The following is a 23,500-nucleotide window of genomic DNA, read 5'->3' as shown; positions in this document are numbered from 1 at the left end:
ATAAATTTCTTAGTTATGTACTATGTATTATACCACAAGTTTCAAAAGTTTTTATTTTCAGTCAAACAATTCACAAAAAATGAGATAGGAAGTACCAAGTTTCAAACAGTACCAATTTACACGGCCACTACAATTAATCAGTTATATACATGTTAGTTGCATCATTAATTAAGATTTATAATACTAGAAATTTATCATAAATAATTTATAATTATTTTTTACATGGAGGTGCATTGACTATAAACTTTGCATATATTACAAGTCTTCGAAGACTTGGATGTTCAGACGAAGTTGCAATACGCACCATCACTTTCAAACAATACCAAAAAATCCATATAAATGCAACCTTAACTTCCTGCATGATATATCACTCAAATAAAACAACACCAACAACAATAGTCTCTTCATTACTACACTTCCTACTACTTATTCCCTTTGTATATCTGCTCAAAATGTCTCTTAACAAAGTTCTAACAAATGGCACAAACTGCATCAACAGTCATTTGCCCAAACGCATAATCCTAGTCCGTCATGGCGAATGTTTAGCAAATGTTGACATCAATGTTTACGGAACAACCCCAAATCACAAGATTGAATTGACCGAAAAAGGAATTGAGCAGGCTAAGCAAAGTGGAAACCAAATCAAGAAACTTATTTCTGAAAATGCTAGTAATAATTGGAAGGTTTTTTTCTATGTTTCCCCTGCAGAGCGAACGAGAAGGACGTTGAGAGAGATGGGTGGATCGTTCGCGAAAAAGAGAGTGATGGGGGTGAAGGAAGAATACAGGCTGAGGGAATTGAGTTTTGGCAACTTTCATGATCCTGCGGGTATAGAAAAGGTTAAGAAGGAAAGATTTACGTATGGGAGGTTTTATTATAGAGTTCCTGGTGGTGAAACTGGGGCTGAGGTTTATGATCGTATATCAAGTAAGTTCTACTGTTATTTTTATTTGCTACCATAAAATCTTTCTTTCCAATTTATTTGAAGTGGATTCGAGCTTGATTAATTGACTAGTGAAGAAATTATGTGATGGAATTCGACTGGTCATGCAGTTTAAGAACGAAAGGAAGTTTATGAAATTTGTGAGTCATAAATATTTATGTGGTTATAAATTTTCTTATTAACTATATAAAATAAGAAGTTTAAAGTTCAATTATTACTAAATATAAAAATATATTATTCTTTTTTAAACCAATTAAAAGAAAAGAATGTCAGATAAATTGGAACTGGTGAAGTAATCTGTTTGACGTTTACAAGCTCAGAAGGTCTTCTCCTCCATTGTCCCCAGCTACCTCCTTAGAATTTTTTTATAATTACCTTATAAATGATCGGATGTTTGCGAATATAAAGAAATTAAAATCATATAATAATGTGCAGGTTTTGTTGAATGCTTGAGGAAGGAAATGGAAATGAAGAAGTTCTGTCACGACCCTTGTCAAGAGAGCAACATCATCATTGTTACCCATGGACTGTCGAGTCGCATCTTCCTCATGAAATGGTTCGACTGGACCATTGAGCAATTTGAGGATCTTAACAGGATAAAACTTAGTGAATTTCAAGTTCTGCAATTAGGTCAAGGAGGGGAGTATAGCTTAGCTTTTCATCATGATGACAAGAAACTTCAAGAATGGGGACTATCTCCTGACATGATAGAGAATCAGAAATATAGAGCTTATGGTCCTACAAGGGTTAATTCTCAGGGAACTTGTGATGTATATCCTTTCATGGATTGTTTTGCAGAAGATTCAGATGATGAGAACACTTTATCCAAGTACTAGTCCCTTTTTAAGGTGTATGTGTAAGCCAATTAGTTAAGATGTTGGACATCTCTACTAGTTAGTTTTATTGTAATCAATAAGATTGTCAAAGTACTTAATGTCCTCTCTTTTTTGTCCTTTTCTTTAATGTCTCTGTTGGCGTGCCGGTAAGCTAGAAAATTTTGTTTTAAGATCCTAATTCAATCTGCTAAAGGGATGGAATGATCATATCAATAACAAACATGAAATGTAGTGACGCCATTGGTAAAGAAGCTCTAACATGTAAGATACAATTACCTAAAAAAGGGCAGCCCGGTGAAGGGCCGAACTGCAGGAGCCAGGAAGCAAGATATATTTCATTCGTGTTAATGCTCAAGCGTCCTAACTAATGTATAATTAGCATGTGTTTTATGGCCCTAGGCCCTGGCCATGCCATAGAGGCTTTCTGGTCACCAAACATAAAGAAATATCTATAATGGATTGAAATAATTATAAGGGGAGCTCCAGAGGAACTCTGAATTATATTGGTTTTCAGGAAAAAACTAGTTAATGCAGTAATACACCCTAATTACAACAAAAAGAAAGGTTTGGGCGCACATACACTCATTCCACACAAATGCTGACATTCAGCTACATGTACTGATATGGCGTCTGATAGAACAAGAATTGAAAGGCTGTAATCATCTGCGCGAACTTGGAACTTGGCAGTGGGATTTCCCTGCTTTCTTTTTCCAATATATTTCTCCAATGCTAGTATTAGTACGTCTTTTCTTTACATTAACATTGCTAAACATCTAGAGAATTAGTCCATGAAGCAGCTTGTCATAACATTCTCTCCATCCTCTAGAAACTAAGAGCGGTAGAAATATGATTGCCATACCCACTGCAAAGCCTACTGCAGCGCCTCCATAGATGTCGGCCCTGCTAAAGAGTTGCTCATCTTCAGATGCTAGCTGCAGAGGTGCTTCTTCTCTGTCATTATTGCAAGCTTTGTTAATTGGGAAGCCGCACAATCCCTTGTTTCCCATAAATGAATTATCGTCAAAGGTTTGAAGTTGGTTTCCTCGAGGGATCATTCCGACAAGTTCACTGTATGATAAATTTAAGAAGGAAAGATGTGGTATCCCTGAAAGCCTCTCGGGTATACACCCTTCTAACTTGTTGAATGACAGGTCAAGTGATCCCAATTCCTTCAAATTTCCAATTGCAGGTGGGATTTGTCCAGTGAGAGCATTGTGAGACAAGTTTAGAAGGTAAAGTGATTTTAGTTCTCCGACTGTTTCAGGTATTCCTCCAACAAAACCGTTGTTCGAAAAGTCAATTGAGTTGAAGTTAAACCAAATCTTTGGCACAGACATTTCTTGTCCCTTAAAAGTACTAGTTACTGTGTCCTGATAGTACATGTCTACGTGTGCTCTTGAATCATCTCCAAAAATAATTCTATTGGCAGCATACAGGTGATCAACACACGACTGTGCTGAATCAACCTTCATAGCTTCCAGCTCCAAGAATAAGTTTCTTGGCAGGACGCCACTAAAATTATTGGAAGCTAGGTCAATGATTTGGAGAGCAGGCCAGGTGTAATTGACCCTAGAGCAATCAATGCTGCCATGGAAATTATTGAAGCGTAACATGAGTACATGGAGATAGGATAACCTTCTCAGCCAGCAGGGAAAGGTATCACTTATCTTGTTGCTCCCCACATTTAACGCCTTTAGATTGCTGCAATTGGATAACGACTGAGGAATCTTCCCTTCCAAGTGATTATGGCTTAGGTCTATCATTTCCAAGCGACAATACTCTGTAAAGTTTCCAGGCATATTGCCCCTGATATTGTTTCCACCAAGGTGAAGTACTGTCAGGCTTTGTTCAGCTAAGCATGCTGGTATACTGCCATTCAAGTTATTGCTGGACAAGTCGAGTACTTCAAGATCGGTCGCATTGCATATTGAAGAAGGGATAGTGCCGCTGATTTTGTTGTTTGCAACTGAGAAGAACCAGGAACTTGAGAGGTAATTACTGAAATCAGGTGAGATAAAACCATAAAGTTTATTTCTAGACAAGTCCACATATAGTGCTGTAGGTGGTGGTAATGAAACCTCCCCAGTAAGCAGGTTTGCATGTAGATCCAAGGAATTTAGAAAGCCAAATCTATAAGGTACTTGCAAATGTGTGAACTGATTCAGAGATAGATTCACCGAATCACTCTCCCTATCAAAAATTTCCCATATCCAGTTTGGTATTTGACCTCCGATATGGTTGTTTGAGAGATCTAACAAAGTCAACCCGGTTTGACTCTTAAGGAAAGAAATATTCCACAAATTGCAAGATGCCAACCTTAAGACAAACAACTGAGGGAGCAAGGCAATATCTGATTAATCTGTTATGGGACAGATCAAGATTGGCAAGCTTCTTCAGTTTTGTAAACTTATCCAACTGCACGGTGCCAGTGAAATTGTTGAATGAGAGTGACAGATGCGAAAGATTGTGTAGCTGAAAGAAAAAGTCAGGTAATGGCCCATCTAAGTTGTTGTCTCCCAAGTTTCGATTTGTTAGTGAAGAAGTCACATTCTGTAATTCTGTTATTTGGCCATAAAAGTTGTTGTCATTCAGACATAAATCCGTCAGTGATGGTAGGAAAAAGAATGATGGTGGAATGACCCCAGAAAGTGAATTCTCACTGCAGTCAAGTGTTTCAAGATTCTCTAGACCATACCAGTTAGACGATATCATCTCATCTGTGAAAAAGATTTCTTTTAAAGTTTGCATAAGTGAGATTTTTGGATAGCCTAAAAGATGGAATTGAACCAGTGAAACTATTGAGTGAGAAATCCACAGAAACAAGATGGGTAAGATTTTCAATAGAAGATGGTATTGGACCTGTAAAATTGCAAGAATAAAACGAAACATCGGATAACATCCTAAGGTTCCCAATGGACTTGGGTAAATTTCCCGAGAAATCTGTATAGCTAAGAAACAGACTCCTTAGAGATCCATTTGAAGGAAAGTCAGGTAAAGTACCCCCGAGCTTAAAATTGTCTGATAAATCTATAGTCTGCAAAGTTGGTACCTGGAATATCTTCTTGGGTACTTGTCCTATCAAGTTGCAGGATCTTAGACTCAAGGCAGACAGATTGGAGAAGTCAGCGAAAAACTCTGGAATTGAAGCAGATAAATTGTTGTCGTCAAGACGGATAACAGAGAGAAACTTAAGATTTGCTAATGCATTGATGTTGCCCGAGAACCACTCATGGGTAAGGTCAAGACCAATAACTTGGCCTGCACTATTGCAAATGACACCCTGCCATTCACAACAGTCAATCGCGTCGTTCCACTTTGCCAGATTGGGGGATAACTGAGGATCATAAGTAAGATTATTCCTGAGCTGCAGGAGTAATACCTTCTGATCCTGAAGACACTTGATAGAATTAGCTGCCATTGCACCAATTTTACTAAAGCAGATAGAGAGTAGTAGGATCAAGAAAACATGGGAGGACATTTGACTTCTCATTTGGATTGAGAAACAGAAAAGAATGTTGAAGTGATGTTGCTGATGTGCATTCATTGGAATTGATTCAATCTCCTTTAAAAACATGCTAACTGCCTACGTGTGAGATTAAGGAGCCAAAGATGGAATGCTTCATTTTCTTCTCTTTCTTGATTGTTCAGTAATTAATTGCCCCAGCCCCCATATTTCAGCTGGATTATTTATAATAGATAAGTTTCATCTATGCACACTTGCTTTACTAAAGCAAGCAAACCAATTAGGATTCTGAGACCGAGAGATTCTGTTTTTTTATTCTTTCTTTTCAAAATATGAACTTGTTTGCGTGGATTTAAATTTGTATTTGGGTAAATCATATATCATGTGAAAGAGTTGGCTATGACTACATTCACATTTAGACGTGGTCAGTCTCCTGTATGCTTCCAGGGATGAATAATCTTTTAGGTACTTTTTTTCCTTTTCACTTCTTTTCTTTTTGCTTTTTATACTTTTAATTTACTTTTGACATATGTTGTCCTTTTAAATATAAAATTTATATGACCAAACGATACTACTAATATTTATCTTTCAGTTCCTTTTCCCTATCTTTGTCAGTATTATTTCATTTTACCTGTTTGAATCCTCATTATGTCGATCGTCCGCAATATTTAGGATTACAATTGTTTACTTTTAAGAATATAACCAAATTAATGAAAAGTCAAGCATAGATTTTGAAATAACATAATAGGTCTCTCATAAATCTGTACTAATTTGGCAAGCATTACTACCTTTCCAACATTTGATACAAATATAGATTTAATACTAGTCGAATAAAATCTGGATAAGTTTAACAATTAGTAAATACTGATATCACCGAATAGAAAGAAAAAGAAATCTGTCAAATAAAACGTAACCAAACTTGAAAACCATTGGGACTAGGGTTGTTCACAATTTTGGTTAAAATCAAAACCAAACCGAAAATTTAACCAAACCCAATAAAAAACCGACATTTGGTTTGATTTGGTTTAAATTTTAAAAACCGATAATATTTGGTTTGGTTATGATTCTATTAAAAAATAACCGAACCAAACCGATAAATTATATACATAAATTTTATAATTATTTATATGTATAATATTAGTTTTTCATAATTAATTATAAATATTTTATACTTTTTAATCATTTATTTGATTTTTGATCTACTTATTTCACATGATTGTTTAAGGCCTATGTTTTTAAGAATATGTCCAAGCCCATGTCTTTAGGTGTTTAAGTGTTTAAGTGTAAACTTACTAACAGAAACTCACATTAGAGTCTAATGTCTTTAACTTAAATTTTTAGCCTTTCTTTGTCAGCCATTTGATTTTAGGTTGTTTCTTCTTCTTCTTTTTTTTCCGAATTTATACCTTTCTTTTTTCTTGTCTAGGGGTCCTAAACTTCTAATATTTTTCATATGAAAAGGACTGAGGTTGTAGATTTGGAGGTTCCTATAAAAAAAATACTTCAGTAACATAAGCATTTGCTGCAACTCAAGCACGTGGTAATGCCCTAATACTTCTTCCGTGGGTAATCCTCCTAAAAAGCAGAAAAGAACAACTCCTTATAGTTGAGACCCTAGCCTTGGAGATAATGATAGAAAAACATCTGAAGTTTGAGATCATTACACAAAGTTTTTTTAATAAAATGGGAGAATTGAGGGCAAAATGCAAGTACTGCCCCAAAGTTTGTGATCATTACACAAAGTTTTTTTATTTCATATATTTTCATTTTCATTTTAGGTAGTCTTTATGTTTAATTAATATGTATGTAACAACAACTAAAAGCTCATATGCTCTACTTTACTTCCTGGTATGTGTATTAAGATGACAAAAATGGTGCAGCCACTACTAAGTTAGTTTTTAGCTCTATATGTAATAGTTTAACAACTTTGTGTAACTTGAGTACTACACTATTACTAATAGTGAAAATGTTTCTATGATGTATGTTTCACCTTAAACTATAAATAAAATTTATCGTTTGAACCAATAAAAAGACATGTCTTTTTCAACTTTTTAATATTTTACTGATAAGTCTCATGGCTGCTAGTAATAAACCGAAAAATCGAACCAAACCGACAATAACCAAACCGGTGGTTATTATTTTATTTGGTTTGGTTATGGTTTTAGACATTTAAAAACCGACTAAATTGATTTTGTTATGGTTTTAATCAATAACTGACTCAAACCGAACCACGAACACCCCTGATTGGGACATTGAAACAAAATATGTTCAAAGACTCAAATTTAAAACAACTCATTCTTGTCCATGTAGGACTGTTTTTCATTTTGCTTTTACTTATTTTTATAAAAAATCTCTCATTCAAAAAAAAAAAAATCATAATCTTTAGTATGATATGGCTTCACACCTTTTAACCTACCTACAATAGGATATATACATCATCTTTAGATTATAGTCCCTTAAGCAACAACATTTAACACTGCACTTGTACAAAAAGTGCTTGTGTCCTGTTGGTATGTAGGCTTGGAAGACAAAAACCTCTTCTGCACAAAGTAACCTCCAAATTCATGTAGTATGTCTCTATGGTGGTCCATTAGGAAGCTGCCTAAATTAAGCAGCCAAGTCGACCTGTCCATGTCCTATCTTCTACTGTGAAGGGTAAAGACCATGTTCAATTTTTTGTGGTAATGGTACTAGGTACATATATTTCTATTATCTTAAAAGTTTAACAAGTCTAGGTAGTCTTTTTCCCATCAGAAGCAACACAATTTAGGTAGTGATATTTTACTATAGTTATACTCAATTTCTTTTCTTTCTCTTAGATTTCATTCCTCGTATAAAATTCTGTAGATCAACAAGGGCTTATAGTCTGTTTGGCCAAGCTTATGAGATATCAAAAGAGTTTATTTTAGAAAGTTAAGGTGTTTGTCTAAATTTTAGAAGAAAAATTTTGTAATTTTAAGTAATAGCCGAAGTTTTTTGTAAGCTTAAAAAAAAATACGTGGATTTTTTCTCGAAGCATTTTTTGAACCTTGGACAAGCACAAATCACTAATCTAATATTGACAAAAGTGTTTCGTTAAATTCATTAATCAAACAAGAAGTGCTATTCTCCAAAAGTACTATTGTGAAAGTACTTTTGAAAAAAAAAAATGTAGAGTTTTAAAGCTTGGACCAAAATCTCTTCCCTACAGACTAATTTTCACTATTGAGTCACATGATTTTTATTCCTTAGTCTTAGATTTAAAAGAAAAAAATTAGGACGAGTGAATAATCTACTTACAAATTTTGGACCATGTAGCAAAATAGTAAGAAACAATAAATGACAACACCTGTCCCAAATTGATTGGTCCACTGAATAATTAAACTTCCCGGTTTTGATTTAACTTTAATTCAATTGTGATTAGCACTAAAACACATCTAGTTGTACTAGTGTTTGCATCATGATCAAACACTACTACTACTACTACCACCTTTGTATCATTAAAAAGCAGAGACTTGTTCTTCACTACTACCTAATCCCTCCTATTTTCTCTCTTTACAACTCTTCTACAAATGTTGCATCTGTAAAACCAACCCCCTTAAATTTCGTTTATCCTTTTTGGGATCTGAGTTACATTACTTTTTACTTTCCTTAATCACTCAAAAAACACCAAACCCAATATTTGGTTCTTGATTTTAAGCTTTTCTTGAAAATAGTTTGAATACTTGTACTACAATCATTTTGTGGTTATATAGGCTTTAGGCATTCAGATATAGACCCATTTTTGTTAAGACTTTTCTCAAATGATTGAGTTTGAGTTCAAGATTATAATAAAGTTCTGATCTTTTTGACTCAGGTATGGAAAATGTGGTTTTTTTGGTTTGAAATCTGAAATTGGGTTATTCCAGATTTGTCCTTTTGTTGGCTTCTTCAAATTTGGTTTGTCTTGTTTGTTTGTACTGACAGTTGGGTTTTGGAACTTTTTTTTTTTATGTGTTTAGACTTTAGGGGCATTTTTTGAAAAGAGTTTGAATACTACTACAATTATTTTGTGCTGATATACAGTCTTTTTATTTGGTGGTTTTCAAGGCATTTTAGATATAGACCCATTTTGTTAAGTGGTTTTGTTTGTTAAGACTTTGGTGAAGTGATTGAGTTAGAGATTATGATAAAGTCTTGATCTTTTTGACTCAGGTATGGAAAATGTAGTTTTTGGGTGTTTGACTTTGATCCATGTGATTTAAGTGAAATCTTGAAGTTGTGTTTTTTTCAAGATTTGTCCTTTTGTTGTCTTCTTTTAATTTCATTTTGATATTGAGATTTGGTTTGTTGTGTTTGTTTGTTTCTTTTGTACTGACAGTTGGGTTTTGGAACTCTTTTTTGCTGTGTGTCTAGGGGCATTTTTATGGCATACCCATCAGACCATAGGTCCTCCTCTAGTCGTGGGACAGTGAGATTTGTTTTAGTTGTGGCGGGTTTGTTATTGATTGTTTACATGGTGAGACCAACAAGATTGCAGCATTCTAAGGCTTTGGCTTCATGTCCTCCATGTTTCTGTGATTGTGAGGTGGATCCTATGTTCTCCCCTATAGGTCAGTTCATTTCTCTTTGGATGCTAAATCTTGCTTTTCTACCAAATGCTTTGAAATTGTATAGCTTGTGTACTATGTTGGCTATTTGATCCTAATGACTAAACATAATCCCTCATTACATATTGAGTGTTCACAAGTTCATTTAAAGTTGATTAATGTTTAAGGTCTTGCTTGTACCTGCTAAGCCTTTAATCTATGTATGAACAATTTGATTCAGTTTTATGTAAGTGAATCGACTGTTTAACAAAAAACGTGTATACCCTTCATGGGGGTTCTTGTCATCAATATTGATGAATTATGATCCATTTTTTCATTAGGTATTAACCAATTGAGTTTTTACCCAAAAAAAAAAAGCAACAACAACAACCCAGTGTGCTCCCACAAGTGGGGTCTGGGGAGGGTAGAGCGTACGCAGACCTTACCCCTACCTTGAGAAGGTAGAGAGGCTGTTTCCGATAGACTCTTGGTTCACCAAAAAAAAAAATACGATTGAGCAAACTGGCGGGATCCTCAATGTATAGTACCTTGCTTTTTACCACTTATAGAAGGTGGAGAATGAACTATAACTAGATATTAGAAGGAATTTCCGTGACTTTTAAACTTTTAGAGGTGGAAGAAATGGAGATAGACACAAAACCATCTATTCTAGCTCTATATTTGTTCGAATGAAATGCTTAGCCAATTCCGCGATGCATCTAACCAAAAGGTCCTCTCTAACTCCATATGTTTGTTCCTATTGAGTGTGGCAAGAGAATATTCATGACAGAAGTAATGCAAAGGAGTGAATTGTGTTATATATTAAAGACTACATTGTCCTGGTACGAAAATCAAATGTTTTGTATAATTATACTTCCAAATTCATAGCAAGTAGTTCGGACCGTTGATCTTAAGTTAGGTTTTTCTGGATATCCACAAGAACTAAAAGAATTTGCTGAGAACTGGTGCTGTCACAATTAAAACGAAATGCAAGAGAAAGGCACTTTAACTGAAATATCTAATTCATGGTTGATTTGAGAATTGTACTGGAAAGGGAACTATTACATATTTCATTGAAGAGACTCTTATTAAGTTGTTGCCATGTCTGAATAATCTGTTTTGATTTATTAATTTCCATAAGGAGCCATCAGAGGCGGATTCAAGTTTGAAGTTTATGAGTTCCTACAACGATTTTTTTTATATAATAATAACTGTGCTCACTTCCCATGATTCTCTGAGGGCATTAATTGGCATCATGATACAACTGGTGGACCTAGAAGAAACTTTGTAAACCTTGGTTTTTCTTAAGGAGCCGCAGTTCCAAACTCTCATCCTATAGATGCCTCTCATCGTTGGCATTGATTGGTAACGGAGCATTTTATTGAACTTATTCAGAGTAGTGACCCTTATTAGATCTTGAAATATATGTTTCTGGAAAATGGGAGTAATTCTTTATGCCAGACAAGCTTCTTTAAAAGTAAGAGCTTTTTAATAAATTTGCATCTGCTAAAAGCGGCATAAGAGGGTACAAGAAAGAGCTTTTCCAAGAGTTTGCTGAAATAATTCCTTATCAGAAAAAAAAATAAAAAAGAAAAAAAAAGAGTTTGCTGAAATAATTTATTCATTTAGCCTGATTGGAGGAGACTGAATCCCTTCCAAATCGTTAACACTAGAATATCTCTATTTTGAAGAGGGGGAGGATTGATTACAGATAAATAATGATACTTCCATTGGTATATCATACGATTCAAATATATTCTGTCATGCTGCAATACCTTTAGAGTTTTTCTTTTCAAGAAAATTGATGCTTTAGGATTTCTAAGTCAACATGCAAGATATTTAAACCATATTGTCTTCTTTAGTCTAGTATCAGAAAATTTTATGCTCTATCTTTATTCAGTAGCTGCTCTTTTCTCTTGCTGGTTGATGTTGGAAAAGCAGCATAGCTTTTGGAAATGATTTTATCTTACAATGTAGAATTGACATCTTTTATGCTGTCTTTAATTGTTCCTTTTTCCCTATTTCCTGTGGATTCTTATCTCCTATTTATGTGTTATTTGCAGACATCTTAAACAGCTCATTGGCAGGTTAGTTCACTGCTTCATTTAGTGTCTGACAAAACATAAGGTGTAATAATACAACTAATCCCCTACAAAATTGAGTTAAGTGTTTAACTGTTTCCTGTTTAAAAGTTATTCTATGAATGTTACCATCTCAAAATAAAAATAAAAAATAAAAATGGTTATTCTATGAAGGTGAAGTGATTAAATCTTTTGGCTAAAAGCATCCAGCAGATCTTGAATTGCCTACGATGTTGTTTCAAGAATAACTTTGCCTATGGGGATATTGTATAAAGCGACGCTAATCCAGCAATTGACTGAAACCTAATCCATCTTTTTTATTTTTCTTGTGTCTAAATCTTGATTGCAACCAACAACAGAGCACTATATGTATTCCAAAAAAAAAAAAAGAACGCCAGAGCTGAGATATTGTGGACAAACTGAGTGTTTAACATCCGCTAAATGTTTCAAACAACTGTCTAGAACACTGTAAGCAAAGGAGAAAAAGTGACCTACAATTCCAGAAAGAGCCACCCTTTGGCTCTCTTCCTCATTCTTTTTGTATGATTAATATAGGACTTCTCTGCCATCTAATTATATGGCCTTGAATTTTATGATCAGCTTAGTGGACATATTTCTTTCACAGCATTGTGCCGCATGCAGTTAAGTAAGTCATCATATTAGGAGGAGAGGTTTAAGCTGCTTGTTCTAATGATTGGATCATTATGCGATGCAGACTGTGGTAAAGATGATCCTCAGGTGAATGAAGAGATGAAGAAGGACATTGCTACTTTACTAGCGGAGGAGATTAACTTGCAAAAAAATGTGACTGATGATGTTTTGGAACGCACAAAAGCTCTAATTATGAGCGCCAAAAGAGCATCGTCCCATTACCAAAAAGAATCAGAGAAGTGCAACATAGGGATAGATACATGTGAGGGAGGTAGGGAAAAGGCTGAAGCTGCATTGGCAGAAGAGCGCAAGCTCTCTGCACTCTGGGAGACTCGAGCCAATGAGTTTGGCTGGAAGGATTAGTCAAGAGGAAAATTGACCATTTAAATTTTGGTCTCTGTTAGAATTAGAATAGACATGCACTTGTATGCCTCTTTCCTTGTGTACACCCATTTTGTGAATATGGTTTTTGCATTTCTGTCTGTCTAGGATTTCATTCCTTACACTTCAGATTGTGTTGATTTCAGTTAATAATTTCATTCCAAGTTTAGTGTTGTCACAATTCACATCATTGCGAAAAGATGCGTGTGGCTTTCAATTTAGACCAGCATACCTGTAAACTGGAGGAAATGCAATATTATCTCATTTCTAGCTCATATTTCTGGCTCATACTTGCAAATGAGGGAGTTGGTGTTCTGAATTTCTCATTTCCTCGAGGAAGTGACGCGAATTTTCTTGGCTTGGGGGCAAAGCATTTGATTTCTTACATTACCTGCCAATTTTGGTCATCTTGCTGTCATGTCATGAGTACATATTGTCCTTTTGAGAGTCCAGTAATCGGATAGTATGTGTCGTCATACATTGTTATTGCTAAACATAGTTAATTACATTTTCTCACATCAATTGATCACTTAATCATAGTAAATTAACACCAAGCGCAGGTAGCCATTTACTTAAATCTAGTTTTTGCACCCCTTCATAGCTTTTAACGGGAGCCTAAGTAAAATATAACATAGAGGTGCTTTTTTCCCCAAAAAAAGATAGAAGGTTTAGTGCCAATGTTTTAGGCTTTTTACAAACAGAAAACTGCAAAGTCTCGTGCATCCATAATATATAAGTTACTGAAACATCGAGCAATTCGGATTTCGCACATCCTAATAAGATCAGAAAGCAGAAGGGAAAACAGAAATGCAGATGAGCAACCTTGGTAGTACCAACAAATGTGAATTACAGGAGTGATGACTGATGAGCAACAGATCATATGCTCAAATTTGGTAATGTCTCTAGCAGAACAGTAAAGCCTTAGGGTAACAAAGAGTTCAAACACTGAATTGGGTTTAATTTAGAAGCAAGAACTTTGAACTAACTATCATTATTGTGTCCACTTCTTTCAGAAAAAAATATGGACCTCTATTTATTTAAGATGTTAAATAAGGAAGGTGAAACAAGGAAGGTGAAACAAGTCAAAACCATGGTGTTCCAACATAATGTAGGATACGACCTGTCCAGTTTCCGCATTCAACCTTTGTAACAACGTGAAAGTGCAAGCCAATTCCGTCAAACCAAGTATATGCTGTCCAAAACTGCAAAACCGGCTGCAACTCCACCCTCATTCGATGAAGAGACCTTTGTTCGCATCAAGTAACCAGCCTGTTGGTTGATTAGAACTTCATTTTTATTCCTGCATATTAAGTACAAACCAGCACAAGATGTAAGATGACAGAAACGATTTTAAAGTTTAGGTTTACAAAAAGAAGCCATCACTCTGTGTTATCCAACTAATGTGCAGTCTATTTAACATTATGAATCAAACATAAGCTGAAAGCAAGGAATAGAAAGTGGCTCAGGCTTAAAAAGGTTGTTCCAATGTTTCTCCTTTCTGGCAGTTCCTTTCCTTTTCATTTTCTTTGAGGTGGGGGGGGGTGGAGATATGACATATTCCCTTATTAGTTATTACCTTAAATAGGAACCATATACCCCAAGTTCTGATATGGTTTGTTCTTTATGAGGGATGCCTTCTCGCATTAGTATCGAGTTTGAAATGTTGGGAAAAATCCTCTGCATTAGTATGTATGCTGCATCACTTCCAGTACCTTCCTTTTGCAGTTTCAGAAGAGCTTCTCTCACGTCCTCGCCGTAGATATTGTTTCCTAAGGTGAGAAGATGATCTAGTATTAGAGATTTTGATTTGTAATTACAATATAGACAAAGCAATTTCATGAGCAAGACCTCCTCCTTCTCGTTGTGGTTTCATAACATACAATCCAGGCTTCTCAATTGCATCCTTGAAAGTATCGGATTCATCCAAGCTCCACAACCCTGCAAAGCATTTCCGTAGTTTGGCAATGTCATCTTTGTTTTCCAGAAACCTGCTCATAAACAAGGACGGAGGTTTAACAAATCATAGATAAGAGTATTAGGAAAAGTTAACTTCTCAATGACAGCATAATTGTATTCATTATGCTCCCAACTTACAAATTTTACAGAACGCTCTACTTCAATTTTTGGTACTCTGTCCGGGTGTTTATATCTTGTTAATTTAGACATTTATTTTCTTTTTGTTCCACTGGGAAGGAGAGCAACAACAACAACAACCCAGTGAAATCCCACAATGTGGGGTCTGGGGAGGGTAGAGTGTACGCAGACCTTACTCCTACCAAGGTAGGACGGCTGTTTCCGAAAGACCCTCGGCTCAATAAAAGCATAAAAAAAGGTCAGATAAGGCTAAGAAATTCAAAGCGATATGAAAATGCAAATAACGAAAGCGACACAGATAAAATAGGATAATCAAAGTACAGGAAATAACAGATAATAGCAGAAATCAGAGCACAAGAAATTATACTGCGATAATGCGCCTACTAATAAGGAAGGATAACGAGACTATCTACTAGCCTTCTACCCTAATCTGGGCCCTCCAAACCCTGCGCCATGTCCTGTCTAATCACCTCTCCCCAATACTTCTTCGGCTTACCCCTACCTCTTCTGAAACCATCCATGGCCAACCTCTCACACCTCCGCACTGGGGCATCTGTGTCTCTCCTCTTCACATGCCCAAACCATCTCAGTCTCGCTTCCCGCAACAGAATGGAAATATTCATCACAATCAATTTATAAAGCACTAAATGCATTGAGCTATGCCTTTACAAAACCCCATTATGGAGAGGGAGAGGGAATATCCTAAACAATTATCCAGTCTCATATTAAACACTTGTTATAGACAGCTTTTGAGCTTATCAAGACACTACTACTAAATAATTACTGAATCACAAGAGACAGCTTGAGTTAAATACCTTTCAAGTACATTGGGCTTAGCAAGCTCTTGCTGAATCTTTTTGGTGCCAGTTAAATGATAGGAAATTGAAGGGCACTTCACTGCACGCGACTGCTCCATCAGAAGTCTAGCTCCCCACTCCTACAATAAATTGCATAAAACAGATCAAGAAAAGACGATAGGTGATTGGGAAGTGTATAGCTAAGTCACAATGAGATGCAATAGTAAATGGATGATCTCTCTATTTGGACCACTTCCACAATCTCAAAAATTAAACATTAATTATGAATCAAACCTGCCTCAACCCACAAACGTGTGTGCATGCGTTAGAGATGCTTTCAAATGATTTTGCACAAATTAGATATCCATAAGACTAACTAAAAGAACCATAGACTGCCTTTTAACTATTCAATCAAAATGATCAGGGGACATTACCGTGTTAGGCGTCCAAACGCTCCCATTTCAATTGGTTATCCGAAAAAAATTGCTTCCATTTCAATTACCAGGAAAATGAAATGCCTTAACTTTGTATAAAATGCATTTACCCCCATTCTATTATTTCTTTTTCCGGTCTGCTTTGATTTGCTTTCTCTGAGCCGAGGGTCTACCGAAAACAACCTCTCTACCTACCATGGTAGGGGTAAGGTTTGCATATACTCTACCCTCCCCAGACCCCACTTAAGTGGGATTACACTGGGTATGTTGTTGTTGTTGTTTGTTATTTTGGGGTCTGAAAACTAAAACTGGCTACCCCTCAGCCTCCGCTTCTACCCAATATCACGTGCTTATTTCTCTTTCTTCTCCAATTGTGTGTACCCATTTTTCCCTCAGCCTCCCTCTCTAAGCAATTCTGATAAGTATACCTGATAAAATAGGTAGATAACCTGTTTCCTCCTCCATCTAGCCGCCGTGTGCACTTTTTTGCCAGGCAGATTCCCCCTTGGACTTGTTTCTTCCTTTTTCTTTTAATGAGGTATCGCTTATTCGTTTTTTCGCTTCAGGTATTTAGGGGCTCGAAAAAAATTGGTAAATGGCATGAGATTGTGATCCATTACCAACAGATACATTGATCAAAAAAATTGAGCCATGTACACAAATTTGTGATTGTACAGAAGGTATCAGCCTCTAATGCCAGCAAATAGTGAAGTAAATGCAAATATGAACATAGGAATCTAAAAGTAAGCCACTAGTTGCATAAACCACATTGTCAAGCAGTATAAAAGTTTATCTTACAGATTCTGAGTGATAGTCACTTGGTGCATAGCCAGCTCTAAAATAAATGACTGCCACAGCTTGACCATCTCTGCAATCCTAAAGCTTATAAGCTTCCTCATATAGAAACTGCAAATTAAACAGCTGTAACACTAAAATGTACTTTGATAGAGAAGTCACATACACAACAAGGGTACCATCTTGTTGAAGCTCGCCAAGTGCATCAATCTCAGCCAGTGTCTTTCTGATAGTTGTAACTTGATGTGTGTTATAAGCTAAGGAAATATCTTCAGGAGTATTTACAAGCAAAAATCATCTTAGATGTACTACACAGACTGCATATTTGATACTTCAGACCAACATGAACCTTAAGTGTCTTAAATATTGGCTATCTTCCTTTTTTTAGATCCATGATATGTACATTAAATCCACATTTATCATTTAAAGTAGGATATCTTTCTCTCAATGAAGCAGAAAGCCAATGCTGGTCATACATGTTGCGTTCTTCAGCTTGAACCACAAACATAATTACAGCCCTGCAATATGTATTTAAGTTAGTAAAACTTCAAAGACCTTACTTTCTAGCATTAAACAAAAAATCCCTCAAATCAAATCGACCTTGGATCGCCATATTCATTCCAAGCTTTAGCCAATGCTTCAGCAAATTGATTTGCAGCATTGTTTGTGGGAATTCTGTTAGGATCTAATGCAATGCCTTCTCTGTATTGTTGAAGCAAGCTCCTGCAGATGACAGTTTATTCTGGCTTTAGAGGAAAAAGAGCTAGATGTTTTACGATCTGAAGTTAGAGCTAGATGTTTTACGATCTGAAGTTATCTTTTCGAAATTAACCCATGCATACACTGAAGATTCATCAGTAAAAAAATCAACAAATGACTTGATAAATCACGACAGAAGTTCTGGACAGTGAGAATCAATGCCAGACAGTCTTAATACACACCATTGACCCAACCGTAGACTGCAGATATCATTAGCCATTCTTTTTAGAACTTGAAGGTTTTTGTTACTCGCTCCAGTTTTTTGCCTTTTTTGTAAGGACATTAAATGCATTTCATTATGTCAAAATGAAAGCTTTACTACATAAATTAACATAGAGTATTTTTACCTGTGAAGCTCGCTGACTAGACAACCTAGCCCTGAAAATGATGATGAAATTGTGTTAAGCTCTATTTGCAGAAGCAATTTAGTTTGCTCATCCAGCATATAGTCTGAGCGATGCAACCCCAAGCGTATTTCCTACATCAAAGTCATACCAAATGGGAAATCATCTCCTACACCAAAAACGACAAAATACTCCTTCTACAACTAATATAAGGACTTAGGCACATAAATGAATAACAATGCCCTTCTTATAACAATTGGAGATGAAAAAAACAGGACAACTTTTGCATTCCTGATGATCAACTATGGCCAAATCTGAAGCAACAAGGAGAATTTTTTTAATAGAAGGAAAATTGAGTAACACCACGTCCAATGATAAAGGGGTCAATCAAAATCATGGTGATTGATATCATGTGTTAGGAATATCATAATCTTGTATCAAACCAAAACGACAGAGCAAGTCAGAAAATGATTGAAGAGTAGAAAAGAATTGTCATTATAAAAAAAGCTGACAAATGCACTACACACACATCCATGTACCTCTATCTTGTTGATTTCTAACATCTTGGAGTGGATTTCTAGTAGTCTGGAGGTGAAAGGATCAACTTTTTTTGTCCTGCAGTTTAAAGCAGATAAAGGTCATGCCAATGTGACATCAAAGAAAGGCTATGCCTGATGTGTCATTTAATTTCCTGTCCATAATCCAGAAGATATGTACATTCACAACGAATAATGTATGTAATACCGGATGAATTGAACTCTTAACAAATTAGAAGTTTAGTTAGGAATTTTAAAAGATACAACAAACCTAATATGATTTTCCTACTTGAAATTGTTCCCATCAAAAGGATCATTAAATGGAGGCTGTCTTCAATGGTATTTGCTCAGTACTTGGAAGAAGCTCTATATGATCTTATCCTGATTTGCAGAAAGCAATGGAGTAAATTTGATCATTATCATTCAATTAACTAATTTTCTTAAGAACATAGTTACATGTCTATGGACTTCCAAAAGCAACATTCTATCACTAAAAATAAATGAAAATAGTGACGTCGAAAGATCTTCTATTTTCACAGATATCAATGGCATAGGAGTATTTTTTATGTAGGCAGCTCAGTATGTATACTTCTCTTTGCAAGATTACCCTGGTAGTAAAGCCCCAGCATATGCTAATAGGCAGACACACTCTGTCCAAGAAACAGTAAAAAAATAATAACAATGACAACAATGATACAAAGAAAATGAATTTTTCTTACATCATAATCGTTGAAAGAAGAAAACTTGACTATACTATAAATTAAGCACGACACTATAGGAGTAAGAAACAAGAAGAGTTTCATTCTTGACATGTCAGCAGTAGTTAATGCAGCAAACCATTCAAGTACAAGACATGGATGCTGTTTTTGTGGGGCAGGAGGACGATGCAAGTCAAGTCAAATCAGAACAATTTTACATCGACAAGTTAACTCCAAAGCTCCCATAGAAAATTGCATTAAGTTTCATAAAACTCTAACTGAACTACCATTGTCACTTCCAACTTACAAGAGAGTTGTGCTTTCTGTTCCAGTACATGTTTCAACTGAACAGTAAACACAGAATCTATTATGTGCAAATAAGGAGAACAATTACCAACCTAGAGAGTGATTGCTGCAGAAATTCTCCATCCTGACTCACACGATCGACAAGTTCATTAAAAATAGGAGCAACTTCACAAGCTTGCTTCCAGTGACTTTCAGGAAATGACATTGGTAACAAAGCAACTGGAGCATGAACCATATCAACACCAGGAACAGTTCCTGACCTCTTAAAATTTCAAAAAGAACACAAATATCACACAAAAGCAATAACACCTACCAACCTTCTTGATGAACAAAGCAGAAAATGAAAATAAAGCACCAAACTTTAATCAAATAGTACACTAAATCAACAAAAAAAATCCAATCTTTTCATAGATAATTCAGTAACATATAACCATCTTTCTCTGCTGATGTAAAAAATAGAAGGAAACAAATAAAGTTTCTCTATTGACATATAGACTGACTGACCTTTGAATTTCTGTCACCAACAAGAAGACCATTCAGAGAACACCAAACAAGGGCATCATAAGCAAGTTTCTGCACCAACTTTGGGTCTATATCATGAGGATCAACAATGGGTTTCACAGAATCTTCCACTTGGGTCTCCATTTTGTGCACTTTAGCACACTTCAATGGTGAGATTGCTGAAAATGGGGATCTTGGTATTAAAATCTTGGAAGATTTTCTGAGATGGGTTTCCAAGAATCTAGTAGGTGAGCAGAAATTTAAAGAGTTTGTTTGTGATTCTTGGGATTGAAAAGGAGAGGTAGTAGAACAATAGGATGGTAAGCAAGTGCTGCTGCTTTGTAAGATTGATGGAGAGGAATAGCCACTGCCCATTTTGACATTCTTTACGTTTGGCTGGCTGCTAAATGTCCTGAATTTGCTACCTTTGTTTTTTTAATTAAATGTGACCAATCGGAAAACAAGATGCTAAAGAGTTTGAGGAAATGAGACCTCCTATAAAGGCCAAACCCAACCAATGTGATTTAATAACATGTTTTTCACTTATAAACCTCAACTAAATCTTGTTCCATTTAGACATCTAGGATAAGATTTAACTATGCCATTTGAACACTTTTTGCTGAGTTGATAAATTGTCTGATTTTCACACAAAAAAAAACGCTTGAAAAGGCTTAAAAAAATAGATTTTTTTATTCTTTCGGAAATGGCCCATTCATGTCACTCGTCAATAATTTGGCTCATTTATGCTATCGAACTATAGGAAATGGCCCATTTATGCCATCGAACTATAGAAAATGACTCATTTATACCACTCATCAATAGTTTGACTCATTTATGCCATCGCTCATTATCAAAATGACTCATTCATGTCATTTTTCATTAACGTTGATTTTATAATACCATATATGACACGTAGCCTCCAATTAGAAGTCTGCATCGTTTAATTAAACCACCCCAATTTTAAATACCAAATTAATAAAAAATCCGACTCATACACCTTACCACCCACAATCATAATCTAACTGGAGGCCACGTGTCATATATGATATTGTAAAACCAGCTTTAGTGAAATATGGCATGGATGAGTCAATTTGGTAATAGGTGATGGCATAAATGAGTCAAACTATTGATGAGTGGCATAAATGAGTCATTTCCTATAGTTCGATGGCATAAATGAGCCAAACTATTGACGAGTGGCATAAATGAGCCATTTCTGATAGTTGAATGGCATATTTGAGCCTTTTCCGTTCTTTCTATCTCCTCCTTCTTCTTCTTTATTTCTTTTCTCTTTCTTCTCCACTTAATATTCTACCATTAATAGACCTTCCTCCATTATTATCTTGCTGACTAGAAAAATGAATAACACTCCCATTTTCTAAGAACATGTGGCAATTTTTATATAAAATCAAAATCAAAAATGATTTTTGAGTTTAATATTAAAGAATTTCAGCCAAAAAACAAAAATTAGCCCACCCCGTGTTCGTCTTCTTCTCCGGCCACCCTTCCGGAACATTTTCAGTGGTCGATTTTGACAAAAAGCCAAAAACAAGCCTATTCTTCTGGAATATCTACCATTCTTCCTCAAATATAATTATATAGGCAGAGTGCATATTTGTGTAGAGTGTTGAACTGTATCAAATTACAAGCCTTGACAAAACGGCTTTTTCAGAAAAAAGAAAAGAAAAGACCTAAAAATCGAAGTGGAAGTTCTTTTAAAATAGTAATTACACATAAAAAGGCTTTCTAAAATTCTCTAAGACTACTCAAATTAACCTATTGTAGCTTGACATCAGATTTAATTCTTTCAAAATTTAGAACGTAATCATAAATAAATAATTATCTTAGAAGTAATACAAAATTTCAGCCTACAAAGGAAAATAGATCTGAAATTTTTTATTTTTTTTTAAAAGTTCACCGGAAAAATTTTCCGGCGAAAACTATTCATTTTCCGGCTAGAAGTATGTAAAGTTTGTTTAGAAAGGGGAAGAAGGGCTGGGGAGGTGGATTGGGGTTTTTCTATTTTTAGTTTTTGAGAAAAATATTTTTTTTCTCATAATTCATTTTTAACTATTATTTCGAACCCAAAATACCACATGTAATCAGTTAATTGATTATTTTGTCACGTTATCGGTGAGTCAACAAAAAGTGTTTAAATGGCACAATCAAACCCTACCTCAAGTGTCTAAATGAAACGAAGTTTAGTTGAGATGTTCAAGTAAAAGAATCGAATGATCACAGGTGTCTATGGATGGATTTGGCTCCATATAAATATGTATTATCTTTAATCAACCCACTCTTTGATTGAACAATGGCAAGATGTCACCGCTGACATCAAGAACTAGCTAAATTGTCGATAACTATCTATATTTATCACAAAGTAAAGACAAAAAGTAGGGGAAATCTTGAGGGATTGGTGTATTCCAAAGTACTCCCTCCGGATGAAAAAAAAACAGAATTTACCCTTAAGAAAATACTACCTACAAAAAAATCCTCCTATGTGTTTTGATAAAATTATCTCTAATTAAATAAATATTGTTATTTGATCACATAACGTTTAATAGATGCAAATTTAAAAAAATAATATTAATTCTTTCTTGATTTGATAAGTGGATACTTTTTTTATACAAGAAAAAAAGGCTAAGTGGACACTCTTTTTTATCCGGAGTGAGTAGTGCTTACCAAAAATATATTACTCCTATAAATTATACTCATGTCTTTATTAGCTTATTTGGTGAAACTTTTAAAATCTGTTGTTTCTCATGTAAAGTTACTCGCAATTTTGACTTAAATCCAAATTGTCTATGTGAAATAGATCTTAGAATGAGTGTCTAGTGTTTCTTTAACGTTGAGAAATATCCAGGTTTCTCTAACTTGAGGAGGAATAATTCTAAATGTTGCAAATACAATTAAATTATGATGTATATTTCATGTTATAGCATTGAGGTCCCTTTTTAAATTTGAGAATGATATGCCACAAAAATTTAAAGTAATACGTATATGTTCTCACTTTAACTTGCAACTTTTTATTTCAAGTTTTAAAATTTCCATTAGGTGTAAATATCTACTGTGAATATATTCTATATTTTAATACTATTATCTGGACTACATTTGGACGCCAATGAGTTACTATTAAATTATAAAATTTCATATCCATCCAATCTATCTGAATGAGCATTCTCGATACCATACATACTAGAGGGTAGGGTTGTTCACGATTTTGGTTAAAATCAAAATCAAACCAAAAATTTAATCAAACTGAATAAAAAAATCGATTTTTGGTTTAGTTTGGTTTGGTTTGATTTGATTTGATTTTAAATTTTAAAAACCGATAATA

At 35.0% G+C, this 23,500-nt stretch overlaps 5 protein-coding genes across 7 annotated transcripts; 2 read left to right on the top strand and 3 right to left on the bottom strand.

The window, feature by feature from the left end:
• Positions 1-343: 343 nt before the first annotated feature.
• On the top strand, positions 344-1,886 carry LOC132645175 (phosphoglycerate mutase-like protein AT74H). The gene is made up of 2 exons (XM_060361983.1): positions 344-927; positions 1,379-1,886. The coding sequence occupies exons 1-2, from the start codon at positions 360-362 to the stop codon at positions 1,777-1,779; spliced, it is 969 nt and encodes a 322-aa protein (XP_060217966.1). The 5' UTR covers positions 344-359; the 3' UTR covers positions 1,780-1,886.
• A 666-nt stretch (positions 1,887-2,552) lies between these two features.
• LOC132644308 (receptor like protein 22-like) lies at positions 2,553-4,491 on the bottom strand. The gene is made up of 2 exons (XM_060360895.1): positions 4,096-4,491; positions 2,553-3,935 (listed from the first exon to the last, which is right to left on the bottom strand). Exons 1-2 carry the CDS (start codon positions 4,489-4,491, stop codon positions 2,553-2,555), a joined length of 1,779 nt encoding a protein of 592 aa, XP_060216878.1.
• A 1-nt stretch (position 4,492) lies between these two features.
• Positions 4,493-5,197, bottom strand: LOC132644307 (receptor-like protein 35). Its single transcript, XM_060360893.1, has one exon. It carries the CDS (start codon positions 5,195-5,197, stop codon positions 4,493-4,495), a length of 705 nt encoding a protein of 234 aa, XP_060216876.1.
• Positions 5,198-8,655: 3,458 nt separating this feature from the next.
• LOC132645173 (uncharacterized) lies at positions 8,656-13,177 on the top strand. 3 transcript variants are annotated; one of them, XM_060361980.1, is made up of 4 exons: positions 8,664-9,077; positions 9,617-9,813; positions 11,853-11,876; positions 12,586-13,177. In XM_060361980.1, exons 2-4 carry the CDS (start codon positions 9,627-9,629, stop codon positions 12,882-12,884), a joined length of 510 nt encoding a protein of 169 aa, XP_060217963.1. In that variant the 5' UTR covers positions 8,664-9,077; positions 9,617-9,626; the 3' UTR covers positions 12,885-13,177. The 3 variants fall into 3 exon arrangements, with proteins under 3 accessions (XP_060217965.1, XP_060217963.1, XP_060217964.1); XM_060361981.1 differs by lacking the exon at positions 8,664-9,077 and adding an exon at positions 9,180-9,415; XM_060361982.1 differs by lacking the exon at positions 11,853-11,876 and having other exon boundaries at positions 8,656-9,077.
• Positions 13,178-13,699: 522 nt separating this feature from the next.
• On the bottom strand, positions 13,700-20,677 carry LOC132645172 (glutathione synthetase, chloroplastic). The gene is made up of 12 exons (XM_060361979.1): positions 20,170-20,677; positions 19,758-19,927; positions 18,665-18,740; positions 18,129-18,259; positions 17,623-17,745; positions 17,460-17,540; positions 17,189-17,269; positions 17,026-17,095; positions 15,812-15,933; positions 14,751-14,890; positions 14,479-14,671; positions 13,700-14,202 (listed from the first exon to the last, which is right to left on the bottom strand). The coding sequence occupies exons 1-12, from the start codon at positions 20,539-20,541 to the stop codon at positions 14,079-14,081; spliced, it is 1,683 nt and encodes a 560-aa protein (XP_060217962.1). The 5' UTR covers positions 20,542-20,677; the 3' UTR covers positions 13,700-14,078.
• Positions 20,678-23,500: the final 2,823 nt, after the last annotated feature.

This window comes from Lycium barbarum, chromosome 6 (assembly GCF_019175385.1).
Source record: "Lycium barbarum isolate Lr01 chromosome 6, ASM1917538v2, whole genome shotgun sequence".
NCBI classification, from domain to species: Eukaryota; Viridiplantae; Streptophyta; class Magnoliopsida; order Solanales; family Solanaceae; genus Lycium; species Lycium barbarum.
Note: the sequence above shows the minus strand (reverse complement) of the source record. Positions and strands in the feature narration are given on the sequence as shown.